The sequence below is a fragment of the Hyperolius riggenbachi genome, chromosome 6, assembly GCF_040937935.1.
Source record: "Hyperolius riggenbachi isolate aHypRig1 chromosome 6, aHypRig1.pri, whole genome shotgun sequence".
In the NCBI taxonomy this organism is placed as follows: Eukaryota; Metazoa; Chordata; class Amphibia; order Anura; family Hyperoliidae; genus Hyperolius; species Hyperolius riggenbachi.
The window spans coordinates 133,822,771-133,845,279 of NC_090651.1; the positions used below are offsets into that span (position 1 = coordinate 133,822,771).

At 43.8% G+C, this 22,509-nt stretch overlaps 1 protein-coding gene across 5 annotated transcripts in view; it reads right to left on the reverse strand.

Annotated features, from left to right (window-relative positions):
• The window catches only part of LOC137521124 (pre-B-cell leukemia transcription factor 1), a 233,481-nt gene extending 216,065 nt beyond the window's left edge, over positions 1-17,416 (reverse strand). For 4 of the 5 annotated variants that reach the window (XM_068239962.1, XM_068239961.1, XM_068239960.1 and 1 more), the window contains exon 1: positions 16,924-17,416. In XM_068239962.1, the coding sequence (XP_068096063.1) occupies positions 16,924-17,114 (191 nt within the window). In that variant the 5' untranslated portion in view covers positions 17,115-17,416. The remainder of the gene's footprint in view (positions 1-16,923) is intronic. The other variant, XM_068239964.1, reaches the window with a different exon arrangement.
• Between the last annotated feature and the right edge of the window lie 5,093 nt (positions 17,417-22,509).

Sequence of the window (22,509 nt, forward strand, 5' to 3'; positions counted from 1 at the left end):
CGTTCATCTCTGCGAAGAGATAGCGAATCCTTCTGAGTCCTGTTCCCTGTATTACTTCAGTCTTAGTCAGAGTTCCTGCTTATGTCATATATCGGTTCATTGCCAATATATACATATGTTAGTCAGACGTTACGAATAGTTTCATTGATAGCTGTAATTGTAATACGCTAGGAAAACATACTTATTGTATATTTATCTGTGTTACGTTCATCTATCTCGATCCTGCTATTTCCTGTCTCTCCTGTCCTGTCTTTGTGAGGCACGCCATCGCCGCAACGCATTGGCTGCCTCATTCCAGTCTGTCTGGTTTTGGACGCTTGCTGTCGCTAAGTAATCGCTAGCTAGCAAGCGTTCATTCTGTCTACCTGTCCTGATCTCCTCAGTCCTGGTTTATGCGCTCAGCGCTGCCTTGCGCTGAGACGTTATTACGAAAGTGTTTGTGGCTGTTCAGATCTGCACCGGCTCTGTGCACCACAATCTCCTATTGGAGTCAGTCCTCTCCTCCACTAAACTGGGGATATCCTGATCCCTTGTGCTGGTGTGTGTACCTCCTTCACGTCAGCTTATGTGTTGTATGCTGACTGTGGAGATTACACCCCCAAGCTTAACATTATGATAGCCCCATTACCAATCCCCATTGTGGGGGGGGGTTCCCAGCAAAAATGACACTGTTTGTTATGGTTCCTGTTCCTTTAAGAAATTTGAGAAGCTCAATTCTGAAACAGAAAATGAGTTTTTTTCTGAATGTGCCAGGTTCCTGGCCAATCCTGAGCTCCAGGCTACTCCTGTTTCAACGTGGGCCCCCCAGCTAGTTTATGTTTTATTTAAGGGAAGATTGTTTCAGTGGGCCTACGATGTCTTGGATCATACCAATTTAAAAGAAAGACCACTGGAATTTCTAGCGTTTGTGATCCATAACTGGCTGCGCAAAACCGATTTGCCTAGCCCTTTTGATAAGCTCCTGGCAGCTTGTCAATCAGCTGCTCCTTCTACTGCCTACAAAAATAATCAGCAAGCAGATAATTGTTCTGATAACTTTTCTTCTGCTAAGGCAGCAGGGTCTAAAGCCAAACGTAAACGCTCCAAAAGAAAAGCGTTACAATCAGCGGAGTCGTTGCCCTTGGCGACTGCGCATCAGATCTGTAACGAGACTCCACCATTAGCAGATAATGAAATTCAGTCACCATTCAGGGGAGTCAAATGGACCTATGAAACTACTAATGAACTTTCATTGCTAGCCAGGGAAAATAAAGGTTCTTGTTTAAATGAATTATCTGAATATGATGATGAAGATATATTACAGAGTATTGAACAGATCAATTTATTCGTGCAGCAAGGGAAATTTGCATACACTACAGTTCAATACTTGCTACAGGTATTGGAGACCCTTAGGAATAAGAAATCGGCCAATCACCTGCTAAATAACCCAATGTATGTTTCTGCCACTAACACATTTGCAAACTATGATCAGCCGGAATGCTCAGCTGTTAAATATGCATGGGATCCTCCATTTGAGAAAGGAGAGATGGAAGCTCTGGTCTATGAATGGAAGAAAGATGCAAGTTCATTTTGTCAGTTTTACAGTGCAAAAAGTGAATTAGTATTGAATGCATGCATTAAGTCTGCTTATAACCTAATAAAAACTGGTGTGTGTGGGTATGACTTTGTGGCTCCATTGATCGATGTGTGGAGAATGATTCTGGACGATTTTTATGCAATTCAATCAGTTGATACCAGGGAAGACACACTGTCAAGTGGAGATTGTTCCACTTCCTCAGTTCCTGAGGACTCGCCTGCTTCAGCACCTTTGGCTGATTCAGCGAGTGATTCTGAGCTCCTTTTGTGTGAAATTGAAGTTCCTGTAATTCCACCCTGTACCATGGATAACTCAGTGTTACTTCCCAGTAAGACAGAAATTACTAATACTTCCTTAATCTTGCCCTGCACAAATTTCTCAGCAGAGGACCCAGAGGTCCTGCTGACTTTCGAGTCCAGCCTAGCCAGTACTCATGACTCTTTGTTTAGTGAAACAGACACCAGAAAAATCTTGCCTGTCTCTGCAAACACTTCTGCAGAAATTACCTGTGTTAATAAAGTTCAACTCCTGTCTGATCCAGCAGATGCCAATAGATGCACTACATCAGTTTCCGAGTCCCAGCAATCCTGTCTAGTAAACTCAGAACCCCAGCATCTGAATTTTCCAATTTTACAAATGAATGGTGATTCAGATGCGCAAACATTGTGTCTTGATCTTCCTGTTTCTACACCTCGCTCTAGTTTCGTGAATAGCTCAGAGCATCTGCTATGTGAACCTGAAATCGCAGAATTATTACCTTGTTCAGAAAATTTTCCAATAAATTTGCCCTGTACCATGAATTGTGCAGTAGATCTCTCCAATGAAACTCAGGTCACAGAATCATTATGCTGTCCAGCAGGTGCTTCCATGGTTTTGCCCTGCAATATGGACTGTTCAGTGATCCTGTCCAGTGAAGCTGTGGTCGCAGAGTCTTATGCTTCACCCAGTACTTTGGATACTTTAAACCCTTTAGCAGAGGAGGCTGAAGCACTGCTTACCTCAGTTGGTGTTGCAGTAATATTCACTTGTCTAGCAGCTGTTTTGGAATTACAGTCTGCTCTAATAAAACTTGATGAATTTCTGCCCAGCGAAGCAGAAGCCATTGAAATATTGTCCTCGTCAGCAAGTGTGTTAGATACCTTGCCCTGTACACAGTCTGATTTAACCAATGTTGTTGAGTCCCTCTCCAGTGTTGTAACAGCCGAGGAACTCCAGCCCTGTCCTCTGAATGTTTCAAAAGTCTTGCCCTGTAACATGGATAATTCTGACTCGCTGGAAAAAATAATAGAAATCTCAGAATTTCAGTCCGGGTTAATGAGTGTTTCTGAAACCAAGCCCTGTATCCTGGAAAATTCTGGTTCTCTGGCCGGTGTGGCAGAAGTTCCAGAGCCCCCTTCCTGTCCAGTGAGTTACTCAGTTTTGCCTAGTTCAGTGGGGATTGCTGCAATATTGACTTGTTTTGCAGCCCTTCATGAGCTCCAGTCCAGTGTATTTGATGAGTCTCTGTCTAGTCCAGAAGAAGCTATGGGAACCCTGTCTAGTTCAGTGCATACATCAGAAGATTTGCCCTGTCTTGTAAATGCCCCTGAACATGATTTGTTAATAACCCTGCTGGAATCAGCGACATCTAAGTCTGATCCTGCAGTTTTTAGTGAGAATCCAGTAACTATGAAGTCTAGTCATGATGAATTTTTTTTGCCCAGTTCTGGTTTCGGTCCTGTCTTGACTGACTTTGAGGTTCGCAGTTCCTTGACATGCCCAGAGGTTTCTCTTGTGCCGGTGTGCCCAGATGTGCTTCGTATGCCAGACTGCCCAGATGTGTCTGTGTTAGCGTGCTCACGTGCTTCCCTAGTGGAGACATGTTCTGATGTTGCCGGTTGGCCTGCATGCCCGGAGATGGTTCTGGTCCCTAAAAGCCCTGATCTTGATGTTTGTCCTTGTGACCCTGACTCTGGAGTTGCCCTGGGTTCCATAGGGGTTCTTGATAGTTCTCCATGTGAGCCTAAGGGGCGTTCTGACCTGTGGGGATCTCTTTTGGAGCTTCCAAGTGTTCTGGGAGATCTCTGAGGAAACTTGTCCTGGTACCTTGGACTGGTTCAACGGTGGGTTTTGTGTTGGTAGGGACAGTTCCGGTGGGCATTGCAAAGGCTTTGGCGTTTTTGGACAGTCCTTGGAAGGCGGTGGGTATCGCGCAGAGAGTTTCTTGGGGTTGTTTTCTGGAAGTCGTGGTTCTGATGGGTGTCACACTGAGGCTTGTAGTGCTGACGGGCATGGTTCGGTAGGTTCTGGTTCCAATTGGTCTAGTTTTGGTGAGACTGATTCGGGAATTTGGTTTTGTCGGACGGATCCGACCTTCATGAATTTTCAGTCAGATCAGTTTGCTGGATTTCCCACTTCTGATTTTTTGGTTTGGGTGGTTCAGGAGAAATATGTCAGTTTTCATAGGCGTCCAGAGGCCGCGTTTAAGGGAGGGGGTACTGTTATGATCGCTTCTGTAGCGTTTACTGCTGACTGCACTGGTATTGCAAACCAAGCAGTTCTAATGTCATTACATGCATTTGCTTGCATAGTTTGGTTTGCACTTAAACTAGTTGCTGATTCCATCTGCAGTCGCTCTGAAGTTTATGACAGTTTAATATGCTTTTGTGTAAACAAACATTGTCTGCTGCAGTGGAGGGGCGGTCCCTTTCCTGCAGGCTGCATATCATTGTCTGCCTTTTCCTGCTATCAGCCTGTGATTAATTACCATTCACTTGTGTGGGAGTCTGCAGGTCTGCTCCCATTGGATGACCTCAGTATAAAGAACTGCTTCCTGCAATGCCTCATGGGCTATCATAGTTTCAGACTCTATCTGTTACTCTGCTCGTGCCCCACCTCGTTCCTGGTCCGTGTGGACTGCGCTGACTCCTGCGAAGGGGTCAGCGAGTCCTCCTAGTTCTGCTCTTGTTCTAGAAGTTGCTACTTGCTTGTCTTGTGTCATATATTGGTTCATCGCCAATATATACGCATACTTGCGCATTTTGTTATTTTCCTTGTATTCGTGTTACGTTAATATATCAGTGTCGCTGATATATACGTACACGAACTGTTTATTTCCTGTGTTCAGCTAGTCAGTTTTCCAGCACGTTTTGGTAGTTTGCGCGTATCGTGAACACCCGTGCTGAGCTAGTTATCCTGTTCCTGGTCCTGTTTGTGGATTGCGTTCATCTCTGCGAAGAGATAACGAATCCTTCTGAATCCTGTTCCTGGTCCTGTTGTGGATTGCGTTCATCTCTGCGAAGAGATAGCGAATCCTTCTGAGTCCTGTTCCCTGTATTACTTCAGTCTTAGTCAGAGTTCCTGCTTATGTCATATATCGGTTCATTGCCAATATATACATATGTTAGTCAGACGTTACGAATAGTTTCATTGATAGCTGTAATTGTAATACGCTAGGAAAACATACTTATTGTATATTTATCTGTGTTACGTTCATCTATCTCGATCCTGCTATTTCCTGTCTCTCCTGTCCTGTCTTTGTGAGGCACGCCATCGCCGCAACGCATTGGCTGCCTCATTCCAGTCTGTCTGGTTTTGGACGCTTGCTGTCGCTAAGTAATCGCTAGCTAGCAAGCGTTCATTCTGTCTACCTGTCCTGATCTCCTCAGTCCTGGTTTATGCGCTCAGCGCTGCCTTGCGCTGAGACGTTATTACGAAAGTGTTTGTGGCTGTTCAGATCTGCACCGGCTCTGTGCACCACAATCTCCTATTGGAGTCAGTCCTCTCCTCCACTAAACTGGGGATATCCTGATCCCTTGTGCTGGTGTGTGTACCTCCTTCACGTCAGCTTATGTGTTGTATGCTGACTGTGGAGATTACACCCCCAAGCTTAACAGCATTGCTCAAATAAAGGGAACATAACTTCAAATTATAGAAGACAGTAGTTTGTGTTATAAGGCTTGATATACATGGAAGATGGTATAACAGGGATTTCTGGTACACAGCTAGTGTCCTGTAGTTTGTGGTTCATAGGGTGCCCATAAGTGTATTGGAATAAAAGAGTAATAGTGGCAGAAGTGATTATTCTGTCTTTGTGAAGAAGCAGAGCAGATCTTGGGAGAACTAGATGGACCATAGAGAGTGCAGTGAGTTTTCCCATCAAGCTCCTAGGCCCCTTCATGAAGATCTACAGGTCCTATACATCAGACTTCAGATATAGTGCCTTTTTCTAGGATGGACACGTCGTTTCTGTGCCACGCTGACCCAGTACATGGCCAATCTTGCCACAGATCCTTTTATTCTCTCACAGCACCAAGATTAAATATTATAATAAAATTTGAAAAAAAAAAAGTTTTGCAAGAAGGTTTAGGCTTAACATCAGTATTGCAAGGTAAATTAGTATTATGTGTTATGCTGAGGTGAAGATTATGGCTATAAGTCACAACACACACAGCCCTCTTCCCCAAAATAGCTGTTATAGTGGTAGATATGACTATCAAAAAAAATGCAAGTATCTAAACTCTGAGGCAACAGGCACTCTGCAAATACGCTTAGAAAAGCGCAAAAAACAAATATTTTTTTTTTATTTTTTTTTTAATAAATATAACTAAGCACTAGGAGATGTAAAAATAATCGGGCACAAAATCGCAAAACGCTGGCATCAGCAATTGCGATTTTAGATGTGAACAAAGCCTAAGTCTGGATTAGCTGCATGCGTGTATCAGGTGATTCAGACACTACAGCAACGAAAGAGGACACCAGGCAACTGGTATCGTTAAAAAAAGGAAATACATAGGATAGCCCCCATATCACTCAGTTCAGGTATGCTTTAAAGCAGCCTGTCTCAACCTTTTTTACTCGGGAGGAACCCTGCAAATAACTTTTTGATCTCAAGGAAAGCCTGCAAACAATGTTTTTGGTCTTGAGGAACCCCTGCATTTATTTTGCAGGAGGCATGGTCTTTAAAAGTATGTGTATCTGTTTATTTCACTACTTCCTATTATATTGCCCCTTTATTATACTGTCTCCTGACCCCCCAATTTAATGCTTCTTGTTACAGTACTCCCTATTTTAATGTGCTCTATCACACTTCCCCCACGATGGGGGAAAATGCCAAGTAACCCCTGCAGAGTACTGAAGGAACCCTGGGGTTCCAGGGAACCCTGGTTGAGAAAGCCTGCTTTAAAGCTTTAGTTCAGCCTACTATATTTTAAAGCATACGATTGCTAATTTAAGTAATGCAAATGTTCTATGCGTTTGTAATGAGTGTAGCAGTGCGCTTCTCTCTGCGATTCAAACACGTGTGCACCCTGACTAACTTGTGGTCAGCACTACAGCTCAGAGAGTCTAGTCATAAGATGGTTTAGTCGCAATATCGGTTAAAAAAAATAAATAAATAATAATTATATCTCTTTCATCAGCAGACGAAAAAGTTGGGCAGCAGGGGAAAGTTCACAGCATGACTGACTTTTATAAAGGTGTTTTGCTGGGAATAGCTGCATCAAATATAAAAGCTGTCAGTAAAGGCCTAGGCCTTTATTCACCTAGGCTACAAACATGTTTCACTGAAAATAGCAACCCAAGATGATGGTACATATACCTGCCAAATGCTGTATGTAGTGTGTTTAAATGTTAGACAGATGTTCCAACAGTAGATTTTTTTGTTATTTTCCACTATATAGAGTCTACTTGAGTTAAAGTCCTCCCCCCATCCCACTGTGAACACACGCACACTGAAATGAACTCGGCCAAAATGGCTAATACTAACCTCGGACAACAATCTACCATATGTACAGCAGCCCATGATTCCCCCTGGCGGATTAACTCAGCCGACCACTGGCTGAGGGCACGGTTCTCCCCATTCACCTAACCTACTCTGCTGCATCAGCCCTACTTGGGGCTACTACAGGGGGTGCAACAGACACATGCAGGCTAGCGACATGTCTGTACAGCCTTGGCCCCACACTGTCACCTGTGAAATAGCATCCTGATCCCTCCCAGGTAACAGTCCTCGTATGTGTGTACAAGGCTTAGCAGTTGCTCAATTATCACAGCAAACCGTGTTGGAAGTAGAAGAAGAGAAGGATGGCACAGTCAGTGGATGTGGTGGAGCATTCGTTGGTTTTGCACTAAGCAGTATAGAAACCATGCATTACGATTATCAAACTTTCTGCTAAAATTCCAACTACAACGCAGCATACAAAGTGGAAAACAGATCACTAGTCTCCAATCTATTTTCTGTTCAGGAGTATAAACAAAGAACAAATCTGGCCACTCTAGACATCAAAATAAGGTAAAATAGGTTCTGAGACACAACAACCAACACACAAGTCCACAAAGATGGCTGTCCCCACCGTGAGTGTGCCCCATTTATGTGCAGTGACTGTGGAGACTGGTTCACTGAAAATAATGCCACAGAAGAGTAAATGGTTCTTGCTGCTTGGTAATGGGTACAGGGGATTATTGTGCTTAAATTATACTGATGAGATATATTTAATTCCTAAGACACTTACATGCTTTGACATTTAACATGTACGTTCACATGAGTTAAAATGTGCATGGCCAAAAACATTAAATACAAAAAACATGCATACCATTCAGAAATAAAAAAAATTAAAAAAAAAATAAAAAAATTGCAGAATGCATTCCATTTTATAACAATCATGAATACGAAAATACGCTACAAGTGAACAAACTCAGATTAACATGGGATGCCAGATTACATCCCTCATTGCGGCAAAACGTAGAAAAAAAAACAAACACTATGGCCTAGTGCACACCAGAGCGGTTCAGCTGCAGTTTGCGATCCGCTTGCGGGTGCGGATCCGCTAGGGTAATGTATTTCAATGGGCTGGTGCACACCAGAGCGGGAGGCGTTTTGCAGAAACGCATACTCCCGGGCTGCTGCAGATTTCGGAGGCGTTTCTGCCTCAATGTTAAGTATAGGAAAACCGCAAACCGCTCTGAAAAACGGCACTTCAGAGCGGTTTGCCAGGCGTTTTTGTTACAGTAGCTGTTCAGTAACAGCTTTACTGTAATAATACATGAAATCTACTACACCAAAACCGCCACACAAAACCGAAAAAAAACGCTAGCTGAAACAGAAGAAAAAGCGTTTCAAAATCTGCTAGCAGTTTGCGGATCTGCTAGCGGTTTTTGGTGTGCACCAGGCCTATGCGGACAAGGCCTTATGACTGGAACACACCATGCAATTTTCTGTCAGATTGACAGACAAATTGATAATTGGACATGCTTGATCTGCGATTGCTACCGATTGAGAACGGGATCGATTATGTGTAGTAATGATCTGAAAAATGATCCCGTTCTCAGATATGTCAGAAATTATCAATCCTATCCCTTGATATGATGAGGGAATTGCATGGTGTGAACCAGACTTTGGGCTGCACAGGATCAACAGGTATCAATCATATGATCTCATGAACTACATCCAGAAGAAGCCACAAGTCAATGTAAAATACATGGTGAGAGAAAAAATAAAATAAAGTGTGTGTAGTGTGGAGGACCTCCTTATGAAAAGGTTAGGATGTTCTTTTTTAAATATAAGCCAATATATATATATTTATATATTTATTTTTTCATACAAAACAGAAAAGCCCATTATAGTAATAATAGGCATACATTTACTGACTTAAAATTATTACTAAGGCACATCAAAAAAACCAACCTCATATAAATACTTTACAATCCCCAACTAATATCTCGCTTAAATTGAACCTTAAGTCAGAAAAAAAAAAAAGAGTTTTACTCACCTGGGGATTCTACCAGCCCCCTGCACCAGTCCTGTGCCCTCGCAGCCACTCACTAATCCTCTGGTCCCCGGCTGCCAGCTAGTTTCGTTTTTGCCGACAGGCCCGTCAGGACAGGCCACGCGTAGCTTTTTTCGCATTCCCGACTGTAATTAGCACTATTGCGGGCCGCAACGCGTACAAAAATACGCGTTGCCGCATTACGAACGCATAGATATTTGTACGCGTTGCGGCCCGCAATAGCGCTATTTACAGTCGGGAATGCGGAAAAAGCTACGTGTGGCCAGTCCTGATGGGCCTGTCGGCAAAAACAAAACTAGCTGGCAGCGGAGGACCAGAGGATTAGTGAGTGGCTGCGAGGGCACAGGACTACTGCAGGGGGCTGGTAGAAGCCCCAGGTGAGTAAAACTCATTTTTTTTTTCTGACTTAAAGAGAAACTCCGACCAAGAATTGAACTTTATCCCAATCAGTAGCTGATACCCACTTTTACATGAAAAATATAATGATTTTCACAAACAGACCATCAGGGGGCGCTGTATGACTGATTTTGTGCTGAAACCCCTCCCACAAGAGGCTCTGGTACCGTACGGTACTCTGGGCAAACTGCCACAATGTAACAATGACACACACAGGAAATGGCTGTTTATAGCTGTCTGTTAAAGCCAGAACAGCTACATAATCTGCCCACAGTAACAATGTCACCATGTAATACATGTCAGAATGTGAATCTGGGAGAGGAAAGATTTTACAATGAGCAAACTCTGACTAAATCATGTATACATAATTATTGTAAAAATTAAGCACCTTTTTATATTAAATTATTTTCACTGGAGTTCCTCTTTAAGTGTCCCTTTAAGAGTCTTGTCAAAAGTACCAGGAACAATATATTGTGCATCAACAACATAGTCCACACTTTAATATGGCCTATTCTGTTATGAGATAGTGCCCCAAAAGCTTTATATAGCCAGCTAGCCAAATGTAAGATGCTTGAGTAGTTCCCAGGAGGGCAGAGGTCACACACACACTTCCATTGACAGAAGGTAAAATGTAGATAAGTTATAAATGTATAGCAACACAGGCTTCTGGGAGTTCTACAGCCTTGACAACATAGGCAAAATACTATTTATACTGTATTTAATTATACATAGCTGGCACACTGCACAGTGCTTTAGAAAGGTCTATGAAGCTTCTCATCGATCCAGATTATGGTATATCTAGTCAAGCTCAATTTGTCTTCTCCTAGTGAGATAGAGATAGATATATATATCTATCTATCTGCATTATTCATTGCTTTCTGTACTCCAGTGGAGCTCACAAGCGTATGCCCCTACCACTGTCACATAACCATCCTGTTGCCCAATCCACACTTTATGACCAGTCAGGCGCTATGCAATTCATAACATTTCAGATTGGAAGAAATCTGCGGCCAGGCCAGATTATGAAAAAAAAAAAAAAGGACTGACAAGGGCCAAATTGTGATGGCTAGACTGGGTCAGAGCCCCTACAAAATAGCCAGTCTTATGGGCTGCCCTTGCTATGCAGGGGTTAGTACTTACCAAGAGTGGAGCAAGGAGGACAGCAGTGTAACCTAGTCCCATCCCACAGAAGAGCTACTAACGGCCATGAAGAGGAATCAGAACACAATGCATTGCAACTTGCTGTGTATAGTGTTTCATAGCCCCAGAATAGTCAGAGTGCCCAGGCTGATGCCTGTCCACCACCTGAAGTGCCTACAGTGGACCACGTGAGCATCAGATCTGCACCATGCAGCAATGAAGAAAGATGGCCTGGCGAATCAAGTTGTCTTTGGTATTCAAATTCCTCATGTTTGAATCTAATTGTGCACCTGTGAAATGCATTGGAATAAAACAAGTCCGCTTCCATAACTATATAAGTACATACTGCGCCTCCCGCTGTGGCTCAATAGACCCACACAACATTAGGCTGGTAATTTAATGTTTTGGCAGATCAAAATCAAACTAAAAGTTATGCAAAAATCTGAGGGTGTTTACTATCTTTTTACACACATGTATGAGGTTTTATATCAGGATGCAAGGAGTACACTTCAGGATGATAGAGTAGGTACACTTCCTATAAAAGGTGTACAGTACATAGAACACAAAGAAGCATATACTAAAACACATACTCTTCCTTTTCAAAAAAATATCTACAAAAAAAAAAAAAAAAAAAAAAAAAAAAACACCAAGCCGGGCCCAAACTATATGCTGCAGATTATTTTCTTTATTTCAGAAAAAAGAACAAAACGGGACAATGCAATAGCTAGCAATAGAAAAATCTTTCTTCAGCAACTTAAAATATAAAGACTAAAACTAATGATTTCCAAATGGCGGCTACAGTTACCTAACCACACAAGTGATCTTTTCAACAACTTTAAAACTTATGATTTATTTTTTTTTATTAATATGGATATGTGTAATAAATAAAAAAACATAATAAAGGATGCACTGTTCAATTCAATTTTCTGAAGAGTGAAAAGGGTAATTCTGTAATGTCTCCTGGGCTCTGGCAGCTTCTCTCTGGGGGTAACCACAGTTTCCTCCAATACACCAAGAGCCCCTCTTCCACTTTACTACTGTCCTTTTTTGCAGTTGTTCCTATTCACAAAGTCAGAAAGGGCATGACAGATGCAGGTGACCAAAGAACATGGCAACAGGTGACTAGAGCGAGCATTTCGTATAACTACTGTAAAGCTATATAAACAATAATATGGATCAGACAGCTGAAAAAGGACACCAATACAACCACTTAAAGATAACCTGTACTGAGTAAAAATATCTAAAATAAACACATGAGGTAACTTCAAATGAACATTACATAGTTACCTTGCCATCAGTTCCTCTCAGAAGTTCACCATTTTCTTCTGACAATAATCCCTTCCAGTTCTGACAATATTTTGTCAGATCTGAAATATATCAGTTGCGGTCAGTTATAGCTGAGAGGAAAACTGATGTACCAGGTAATGTCCATGTTTCCCTATGGCTCAAGTGGGCAATGTTACAGTTTAACTGTGTGCTGCCCAGGAAGCTGTTATGGGTAATGGCCATTTTCAAAAAGGAGGACGGAGACTTCCCTTGATCACAGTGGACAAACAGGACGCGGGAGAAGACAAAGAAATTGAGGAGTAGACTACACAGGAGGTAAGTATGACTTGTGTATGCTTATTTTGACTTTTAATTTTCAGTTTAGGTTTTCTTTAAGGATCAGAATTTCAGGATATGATTTAAACTATGATAAATAAAAGGACTTTGATTTCAGCCCGGCCACAAGAAAAGCTATTTCTGTGGCATAAGCACTTTAACATGGTGTCTGTTTCTCCTGTACACCATTGAGTAAGATATTAACATATACACTATGTGATGTATAGATGATGCAGAATTCAGGAGCCATTCAGGCTCGGTAGGATCCAAGAGGCATTTTGACAGGCGTTTCCACTGACAGTAATAAGTTACATTCAGGCTATCTGCCACTTGCAATTTCTCGGTCACTGCATTTACCTACATCTGTAGCCTCCCGCATATGGAGTAGGTGTACAATATGTGTGCCTTCTGCCACCTTGCACTGAGAGCAATGCCAAGTCTCTCTTATGGTCTGTGAATTCTGCTACAACTTCATTCATATAGAGCATGCATGGAGACAATAAAAAAAATAAATAAATAAAAAGATTAAAAAACACACACGCAGGACGTCACATCTCTGAGCTGTACGGGACAAGTCTGGGTGGAAGCCCATCACAAATAACGACAAAAGGAAACCTGGTCATTTACAACCCTCCTCTGTCCTAGAACAGCTGTCTATTTGAGGTCAGCTTAAAATACTAATGAATACATCCAAGGACCTTAGTGGCCTAAAAACAGGCTGTGCCACATTATTTTAAAAGGGTTTCATTCCAAGGAGCAGCAAGTGTGAACAATAAAACAAAAAAAATAAAAATAGAAGTTCATGAGCAACTATTCACAACTCAAAACTCACATAGATCTGCCACGGCCAATTACACACTCAAAATATTCCCATCCAAGTCATTTTCCCAGCCCCATTCTATTGCTATAGACAGCACTGCATCACTCCAGGATATTCAAACATTGCTGTGATCTCAGCTGAAAATTCAGCAATAGTCTGTAATTTATACTGCTATAGCCCAATGTCGCATCTATCTGAAATGAGGACATTATAATACGCTGTGTGTGTTTTTCCCCTCACTATTGTATCTGAACAACTTACACTAGTGTATTCATTTCACAATGTTGACATGACCGCGCAGAACTCTTGTTTATCAAATCACAACTGAAAATATACAGCTTTTACTATACATTCTGTAAGTTTATCATGATTTACATGTGTGGAAGAAACCAATGAGAAAAACAGGTCTTGTGATTCAATTTCATTTAGTCCTTGTGTCAAATAACCGTTCACTGTATCAGGAAAATGCTATATGCACATGACTCTAAAAATCTACACACTGTGCACTGGAAGATATACAGTGAATGTGATCTACAGTATCCTATATAAATGCACCTAGTGCATTGTTATGTGAAGGTATAAAATGATATTGACCATTTTATGGGATTCTTTATATTCGTATACTCATGGCTTAAAGCAAGAACTGTGTTTTATTTATTTTTGTTTTGTACACAATATCGAACACCTAACGTCACATGAAACAGAACATACCAACTCCATGTTCTATAATACGTCTGCATGTTTGTTGAAGGATTTTCCATGAAATTGTAAATTAACATTAATAAGTAGCTGTTAGTTTTGTCTTTTATAACAAAAATGTGTAATGTGTGTTTGTATTCTCTGGATGTTGTGCACAATTCTGTTGTGTTTTGTAAACAGTGGGTTGCGCGTGTAGCTAGTGTGTCTTTCACCACAACAATGCTCTTTTTCAACTTGCACTCTGAATAATGTGGGATAAAAATCTTGTAAACGTTATTCTTGTACTTTACGTTTACTCTACAACAACAACAAAAAGAAGAAGGCCTTTTCATGAAAGGGGAAAAAAGGGCTACACAAAAATAGGTTTCATAATGACTCGGGTAACATTAGATGGATAACCAGGTTAAAAAAAAAAAAATGTATGTTTACAGCAAAGAATTGCAGAGAAAAAGGTAAATAAACAGAGAAAGGAAATATTCAGCATAAACCCCCCAAAAATAGCTACATGAAAAATGGTCAGAAAGTTGTCAACTATATTTACAGCAGCAGCAAATTAACGTGCTTTAGCAGGAAAACAAAAATACACTGGAAGGATTTCTACGACGTAACTGCCCTTATGGCTTTTTCACACGGTGACACTGCACTCCAGCCTCCATGTCATTCAAGAACGCTGCAGAGACCCAACAAATGACATTGCGAGTGAATTAACTAAGACACCAACCACAAAGTGATCAACAGCCACCATTCACTGTGATGAAAAATGGGATGCTTGTGTGTGGTGTGTAACCGGCTCCAGGAGAAAACCATAGGAAGCAGTGCACATACTGCCTGTTGCAACATCCCTGAAGACAGCGCAAGTCAATAGAAAATGGCATATATAGAAATCTCAAATACAAATTATTCAAAGAAAAAAAAAAAAAAAGTAGTATTCAAGGAAATAGTGAAAAAAAATTTAATAAATAATAATAATAATAAAAAATAATACACACAACACAACTCAGTAATTTACAAACACAGATATGTATTAAATATACACCAATGGTCAAATAAAAAAAAAGGTTTGCACTAACATAAAATAATTATTTGGTGTTACTTAACATTCTACAGTATTACCAAGAAACTTCTGACCCAGACTGGAAGCATTATATTTTTTCAATGCATTATTGTCACTTTTATTGAATGGGGCAACATTGTTAGGACTGGTCCACAAATAATGTGTGTGCCAATAATGTGACATCAATCATGGGATACCCTGCTGATAATGATCATGTGTTTCATAAGTCTTACTACTGCTCCATCCACTTAATGTACAAAGAAATAAACGTTTTATTTCTCAGAATGAGTAGTATAAAAGGTAAAATGCATAGGGAAACATAAGATCTAATGCCATTACATTGACAAACTAAAAACAATACCCATTTAGAGGCCTAGCACTAGAATCTGTCAAGCCTAAAATGAAATGCAATTTAAAATAAAATGCCTGGGATATATTTATAGGTGAGCCAGACAGTTTCAGTGCTGAAGGGTGATTTTGTACACAGCAATAAAATGTCATATTTAGGTATCAATGACTCCCTGGACCAGGTACTGCTTATGATGTACAAAACTGAAAAAAAATATATATAAGGGCAAGGACAGGGATACCCTAAATGGGGTAGTCAGGAAAGGATATAGTTTACCTGGCAGCCGACTGTGGAATTGTTTTACACTTCAGTAATAAGTTGTGTAAATGTCATCACATCAGTGATTAAATTTAGCAATGCACTTATTTTCATCAGCATAGTGCAGGTCTCTTCCGCTGTCAGCCCAGGCACTTTATGGGAGTTCAAACAAGACAGTTCCTAAATGTGTTTAGGCATCCTGATAGGTATACACAGTAAACAAAGCACACCTCAGCCCACGATTGTCACCTGTAATGGCCTGTCCCCAAGTAACAATGTGTCAGAGATAATATCTAACCAAACAGGAATGGTACTTTCCTTGACAATTTAGATAAATCACTGTGATTTTCAGGATGGCATGTGCTCGCCAGTTCAGGCTGCACCGTACTCTCACATTGGGCGACAGCCAGGTTTTCTAGCTGTGGGGCACCGTAGCAGGCCTGGCAGCAACTTGACCTCTATAGTACTTCTATGACTGTACTAAAACTTTACGAGAACCTGTATTCCTCCACTTTATTAGGTGAGGAGTCACATTCAACTTTTTGTATTTATTTTTACGCTTGTTAAAAAACAAACAAACCCAGGAGCATTCTATTGATGAAGAGGACGCCTGCTTTTACATCTCCGCCAGTAACTTTCATGCATGCGGCCCTTCACCTACTACAGCCATAAGGAAACATTTACAGCTGTTTGCTCTCTACCGACTTGTAAAAGGGCAACATGTTGGAAAATCAAAATAAACAAACAGTTCTGCAGGTCAGGCTCTGCAAACACGGTGCTCTGGAGTTTATTGGAGGGTTAAAGCATAGATACTGATTGTTTATGTGATGTATATACAGTATAGGCATATAGCATAGGGCACTATCTGCAAGGAGTTTGCACGTTCTCCTTGTGTTTAATTGGGTTTCCTCCAGACACCCATGTTTCCTCCCACATACCAAAAACAAACAGATAAGTTAATTGGCTCCCCCCTAAAAAATGGACACATGACTATGGTAGGGATTAGATTGCGAGTTCCCTGACAAGACTATATGTACTCTGTACAGATCTGCAGAAGATGTTGGCACTATATGAACAGTAAATAAATAATAGGTTAAAAAAAGAGCTGGACATTCTCCTGCACAGCAATAGGAATCAGATTGGCACCAGCACTCACAGGAATGGATGGAAGATGTCATGCAAAGTGCATTTACAGCTGTTTGAGGAACAGTCATGGGGAACACACACAGGGGGAAGAAGTCATGCAGGTTTTGGGGTGCTCACCTGGCCTGTGCCTCATCCAGACTCTGGTCAGTGATGGTCATGATTTGCTGTAATATATCCCCTATGTCCTGCTTCCTGCCCCCCTCCCCCTCGGGGGCCCCAGTGCCGTCCTGCATGTGTTGGGACAGGCTGGGGTGAGCTGCCATCCCCACCCCGGGGTGGCTGTGCATTAGCCTGGGCTGATCATCCATCTCCAGCAGCGAGCACCCTCCGCTCCCCCCGTGCTGTGTGCTGGCAGCGCGCAGGGAACTCTTATTGTTCTTCTCGCTCTCTCTCTCCTGCCTGCCGCCTTTGTTGTGTGACAATCCCTCCCGGCCGGGGCGCAGCAATCCGTCCCGAGTCCAGCAGGGTAGCCGGCCGGAGGGTGGGGTCTGTACCGAGGCAGGCAACTTCCACACTGCTCGGTGTCCTGCTTTTGTTTGGAGTCAGCCTCTCCTCCCTCCCCTCCTCCTCCCGTGTCTATCCCTCTCTCTCTTCTCCTCTCCTCCAGAGCTGACAGAACGGAGAGCGGCCTCCCACCTCCTGCGCGCCCATTGGGGGAGAGGCGCAGGAGGCACCGCCCTCTTCGGTCTGGGATAGGCGGCTCAGCGGGTCATTCCCCTCCCCCCCTCTCCCTTTCTGCTGTCAGTCAGCGCGGTTCAGAGGTGGAGAATGTGAGGAGAGAAGAAAAGAGGAGCCTCAGCCGCTTAAAGTGAACCCGAGACAAAAATATAAAACAAAACACAGATACCTGGGTAGAGGTGTCCTCCACCATCCCATGGTTCTCATGCTTGAGAAGAGCTTGTTGGCTATTTTCTTGTAGTCATGCTGTCTGCTGTGTATGAGTGCAGCTGTACAGCGCCTGCGCGAGTATCGCCACCGCAGTAAGCTGAAGCTGCTTATAGGCAAGCGGCTCTATGTTAGTACGGCTATATGGGTGCAGTACAGAGATGCACGGAGAGGAGCGTGGGCAGAAACTTTTCTGGGCAGCGGCAGTGGTCTGGGGAAGGAGTACATATGGTTTTGTGCCCGGTCACTTGGGCGCTGGGTGAAGCGAATTCAGGATGGCATTAAATACTATTCCCCTCCGAGTTGTAATAACTTTGAGGGACCTCCGAGAGCCGTGATTCGGGGTCGGGCTATTAACTGCATCTGAATTGCACAGATAATCGCACTGCGCTGCTATAATTGTAATAGCATTAAGTCTATGGCACAGCCTAGGTCAGGTGACCAAATTACTTGCTTCGCTGCAGAAGGACACAGGAAACTTCCAGTGGCTTCCCACTTATAGTGGATCCAGAGGCTTCCCTCTTCTGGTGGATCCAGAGGCTTCCCTCTTCTGGTGGATCCAGAGGCTTCCCTCTTCTAGCTGATCCAGAGCTTCCCTCTTCTAGTGGATCCAGAGCCTTCCCTCTTCTGGGGGATCCAGAGGCTTCCCTCTTCTAGCGGATCCAGAGCTTCCCTCTTCTAGTGGATCCAGAGCCTTCCCTCTTCTGGGGGATCCAGAGGCTTCCCTCTTCTAGCGGATCCAGAGCTTCCCTCTTCTAGTGGATCCAGAGCCTTCCCTCTTCTGGGGGATCCAGAGGCTTCCCTCTTCTAGCGGATCCAGAGCTTCCCTCTTCTAGTGGATCCAGAGCCTTCCCTCTTCTAGTGGATCCAAAGGCTTCCCTCTTCTGGTGGATACAGAGGCTTGCCTCTTCTAGCGGATCCAGAGCTTCCCTCTTCTAGTGGATCCAGAGCCTTCCCTCTTCTGGGGGATCCAGAGGCTTCCTTCTTCTAGTGCATCCAGAGCCTTCCCTCTTCTAATGGATCCAGAGGCTTCCCTCTTCTAGTGGATCCAGAGGCTTCCCTCTTCTGGGGGATCCAGAGGCTTCCTTCTTCTAGTGGATCCAGAGCCTTCCCTCTTCTAATGGATCCAGAGGCTTCCCTCTTCTGGTATATACAGAGGCTTCCCTCTTCTGGTGTATCCAGAGGCTTCCCTCTTCTAGTGGATCCAGAGGCTTCCCTCTTCTGGTGGATGCAGAGACTTCCCTCCTTTAGTGGATCCAGAGCCTTCCCTCCTTTAGTGGATCCAGAGGCTTCCCTCTTCTGGTATATACAGAGGCTTCCCTCTTCTGGTGTATCCAGAGGCTTCCCTCTTCTAGCGGATCCAGAGCCTTCCCTCTTCCAGTGGATGCAGAGACTTCCCTCCTTTAGTGGATCCAGAGGATTCCCTCTTCTGGTGGATCCAGAGGCTTCCCTCTTCTGGTGGATCCAGAGGCTTCCCTCTTCTGGTGGATCCAGAGGCTTCCCTCTTCTAGTGGATCCAGAGGCTTCCCTCTTCTAGTGGATCCAGAGGCTTCCCTCTTCTAGTGGATCCAGAGCCTTCCCTCTTCTAGTGGATCCAGAGCCTTCCCTCTTCTAATGGATCCAGAGGCTTCCCTCTTCTAGTGGATCCAGAGCCTTCCCTCTTCTAATGGATCCAGAGGCTACCCTCTTCTGGGGGATCCAGAGGCTTCCCTCTTCTGGTGTATCCAGAGGCTTCCCTCTTCTGGTGGATGCAGAGACTTCCCTCCTTTAGTGGATCCAGAGCCTTCCCTCCTTTAGTGGATCCAGAGGCTTCCCTTTTCTGGTGGATCCAGAGGCTTCCCTCTTCTGGTGTATCCAGAGGCTTCCCTCTTCTAGTGGATCCAGAGGCTTCCCTCTTCTGGTGGATGCAGAGACTTCCCTCCTTTAGTGGATCCAGAGCCTTCCCTCCTTTAGTGGATCCAGAGGATTCCCTCTTCTGGTGGATGCAGAGACTTCCCTCCTTTAGTGGATCCAGAGGATTCCCTCTTCTGGTGGACCCAGAGGCTTCCCTCTTCTGGTGGATCCAGGGGCTTCCCTCTTCTAGTGGATCCAGATGCTTCCCTCTTCTGGTGGATCCAGAAGCTTCCCTCTTCTGGTGGATCCAGAGGCTTCCCTCTTCTGGTGGATCCAGAGGCTTCCCTCTTCTGGTGTATCCAGAGGCTTCCCTCTTCTAGTGGATCCAGAGGCTTCCCTCTTCTGGTGGATGCAGAGACTTCCCTCCTTTAGTGGATCCAGAGCCTTCCCTCCTTTAGTGGATCCAGAGGCTTCCCTCTTCTGGTATATACAGAGGCTTCCCTCTTCTGGTGTATCCAGAGGCTTCCCTCTTCTAGCGGATCCAGAGCCTTCCCTCTTCCAGTGGATGCAGAGACTTCCCTCCTTTAGTGGATCCAGAGGATTCCCTCTTCTGGTGGATCCAGAGGCTTCCCTCTTCTGGTGGATCCAGAGGCTTCCCTCTTCTGGTGGATCCAGAGGCTTCCCTCTTCTAGTGGATCCAGAGGCTTCCCTCTTCTAGTGGATCCAGAGGCTTCCCTCTTCTAGTGGATCCAGAGCCTTCCCTCTTCTAGTGGATCCAGAGCCTTCCCTCTTCTAATGGATCCAGAGGCTTCCCTCTTCTAGTGGATCCAGAGCCTTCCCTCTTCTAATGGATCCAGAGGCTTCCCTCTTCTGGGGGATCCAGAGGCTTCCCTCTTCTGGTGTATCCAGAGGCTTCCCTCTTCTGGTGGATGCAGAGACTTCCCTCCTTTAGTGGATCCAGAGCCTTCCCTCCTTTAGTGGATCCAGAGGCTTCCCTCTTCTGGTGGATCCAGAGGCTTCCCTCTTCTGGTGTATCCAGAGGCTTCCCTCTTCTAGTGGATCCAGAGGCTTCCCTCTTCTGGTGGATGCAGAGACTTCCCTCCTTTAGTGGATCCAGAGCCTTCCCTCCTTTAGTGGATCCAGAGGATTCCCTCTTCTGGTGGATCCAGAGGCTTCCCTCTTCTGGTGAATCCAGAGGCTTCCCTCTTCTGGTGTATCCAGAGGCTTCCCTCTTCTAGCGGATCCAGAGCCTTCCCTCTTCCGGTGGATGCAGAGACTTCCCTCCTTTAGTGGATCCAGAGGATTCCCTCTTCTGGTGGATCCAGGGGCTTCCCTCTTCTAGTGGATCCAGATGCTTCCCTCTTCTGGTGGATCCAGAAGCTTCCCTCTTCTGGTGGATCCAGAGGCTTCCCTCTTCTGGTGGATCCAGAGGCTTCCCTCTTCTAGTGGATCCAGAGGCTTCCCTCTTCTGGTGGATCCAGAGCCTTCCCTCTTCTGGTGGATCCAAAGACTTCCCTCCTTTAGTGGATCCAGAGGCTTCCCTCTTCTGGTGGATTAAGAGGCTTCCCTCTTCCAGTGGATCTAGAGGCTTCCCTCTTCTGGTGAATCCAAAGACTTCCCTCTTCTAGTGGATCCAGAGGCTTCCCTCTTCTAGTGGATCCAGAGGCTTCCCTCTTCTTGTGGATCCACAGGCTCCCTTCTTTTACAGGTGCCCACAAATGATACCATTTTGATTGTGCAATCTTAGCAAATTGGTGTAGTAGAAGGGTAAACTTCTAGGGAGACTATACTTTTAATTGATACTTTAGGTAGTCCTTGATATAAGCGGTAAGATTGTACATTCAACATTGTATCATTATTGGGCACCTTTATTATTTAAAGGATACCAGAAGTGAGATGGATATGGAGGCTGCCATATTTATTTCCTTTTAAACAGTACCCATTTCCTGGTGATCATGCTGATCTTTCATGCATCAGGAATGTCTAAATCAAACACCTGAAACATGCATGAAACTAATCCAGTCAGACTTCAGTCAAACATCTGTTCTGTGTGCTTGTTCAGGGTCTATGGGTAAAGTATTGGGGCAGAGAATCAGGATAGCCTGGGAATCTACATTGTTTAGAAGGAAATAAATATGACAGCCTCAATATCCCTCACGCTTCAGGTGTGCTTCAAAGGATATCTAAGCTAAAAAATGAAGTTTAATACAGTACATACTGTACATTTTTCAGCAATGGTATCCAGTCCAGGACTGCATTCTCAACCCCCTTCTGCAAGCCAACATTTCTCCTCAATTAGTCTAATACTAGGACTCGACCATCTGTCATCAGGACCTTTGAGCTGGATATACTGTGCTTTGCGCATGCGCAGTTGTATGCACGTGTCTTCTCATCCACTGCTGTTAGTGTTGTGAGTGTGCGCCGCAATAAGGAAGCAGCCGGGAGCGTGGCCACAGCAGTGTCCATGATCAAACTGTGCATGCATGAAGCATTGTATATCCAGTTCAAAGGTTCCACCTAGTACACAACGAATTGTGCAAAAAATGGAGGCCTGACATTTATTAGTTGATTGCAATGTGTAGATATGTGGTTGTATGGTTCATGTTTTAAGGGAGAACCACCTCTATAGTCTTCAAGTGAACCTCCGGACTAAAAATCGACTCAGCAGAACTGAAAATGCCTGGTGTTTCTTTAACAGTTTCACAGCATCAGAACTTTGTTTCTCTTATCCATGCCTCATTTTTAGCTGCACAGAAGAAAACTGCCCGGGCTTTTTTCCCCTGATGCTGTGCAAAGCATGATGGGATTTCTGATGTTGTTGCTCTCGTTCTGCTGTTTTGGTGCAATTTTTTTTTTTACATTTTGAATTTGACATTTGAAGCCTAGGGTGCGCAGCTGGGAGGGGTTATCAGGACACAGGACAGTTGGAACTGTGTCTCCTGCTCCTTGTCACCTCCTTTCAACCAAAAAGATGGCTGCCCCCAT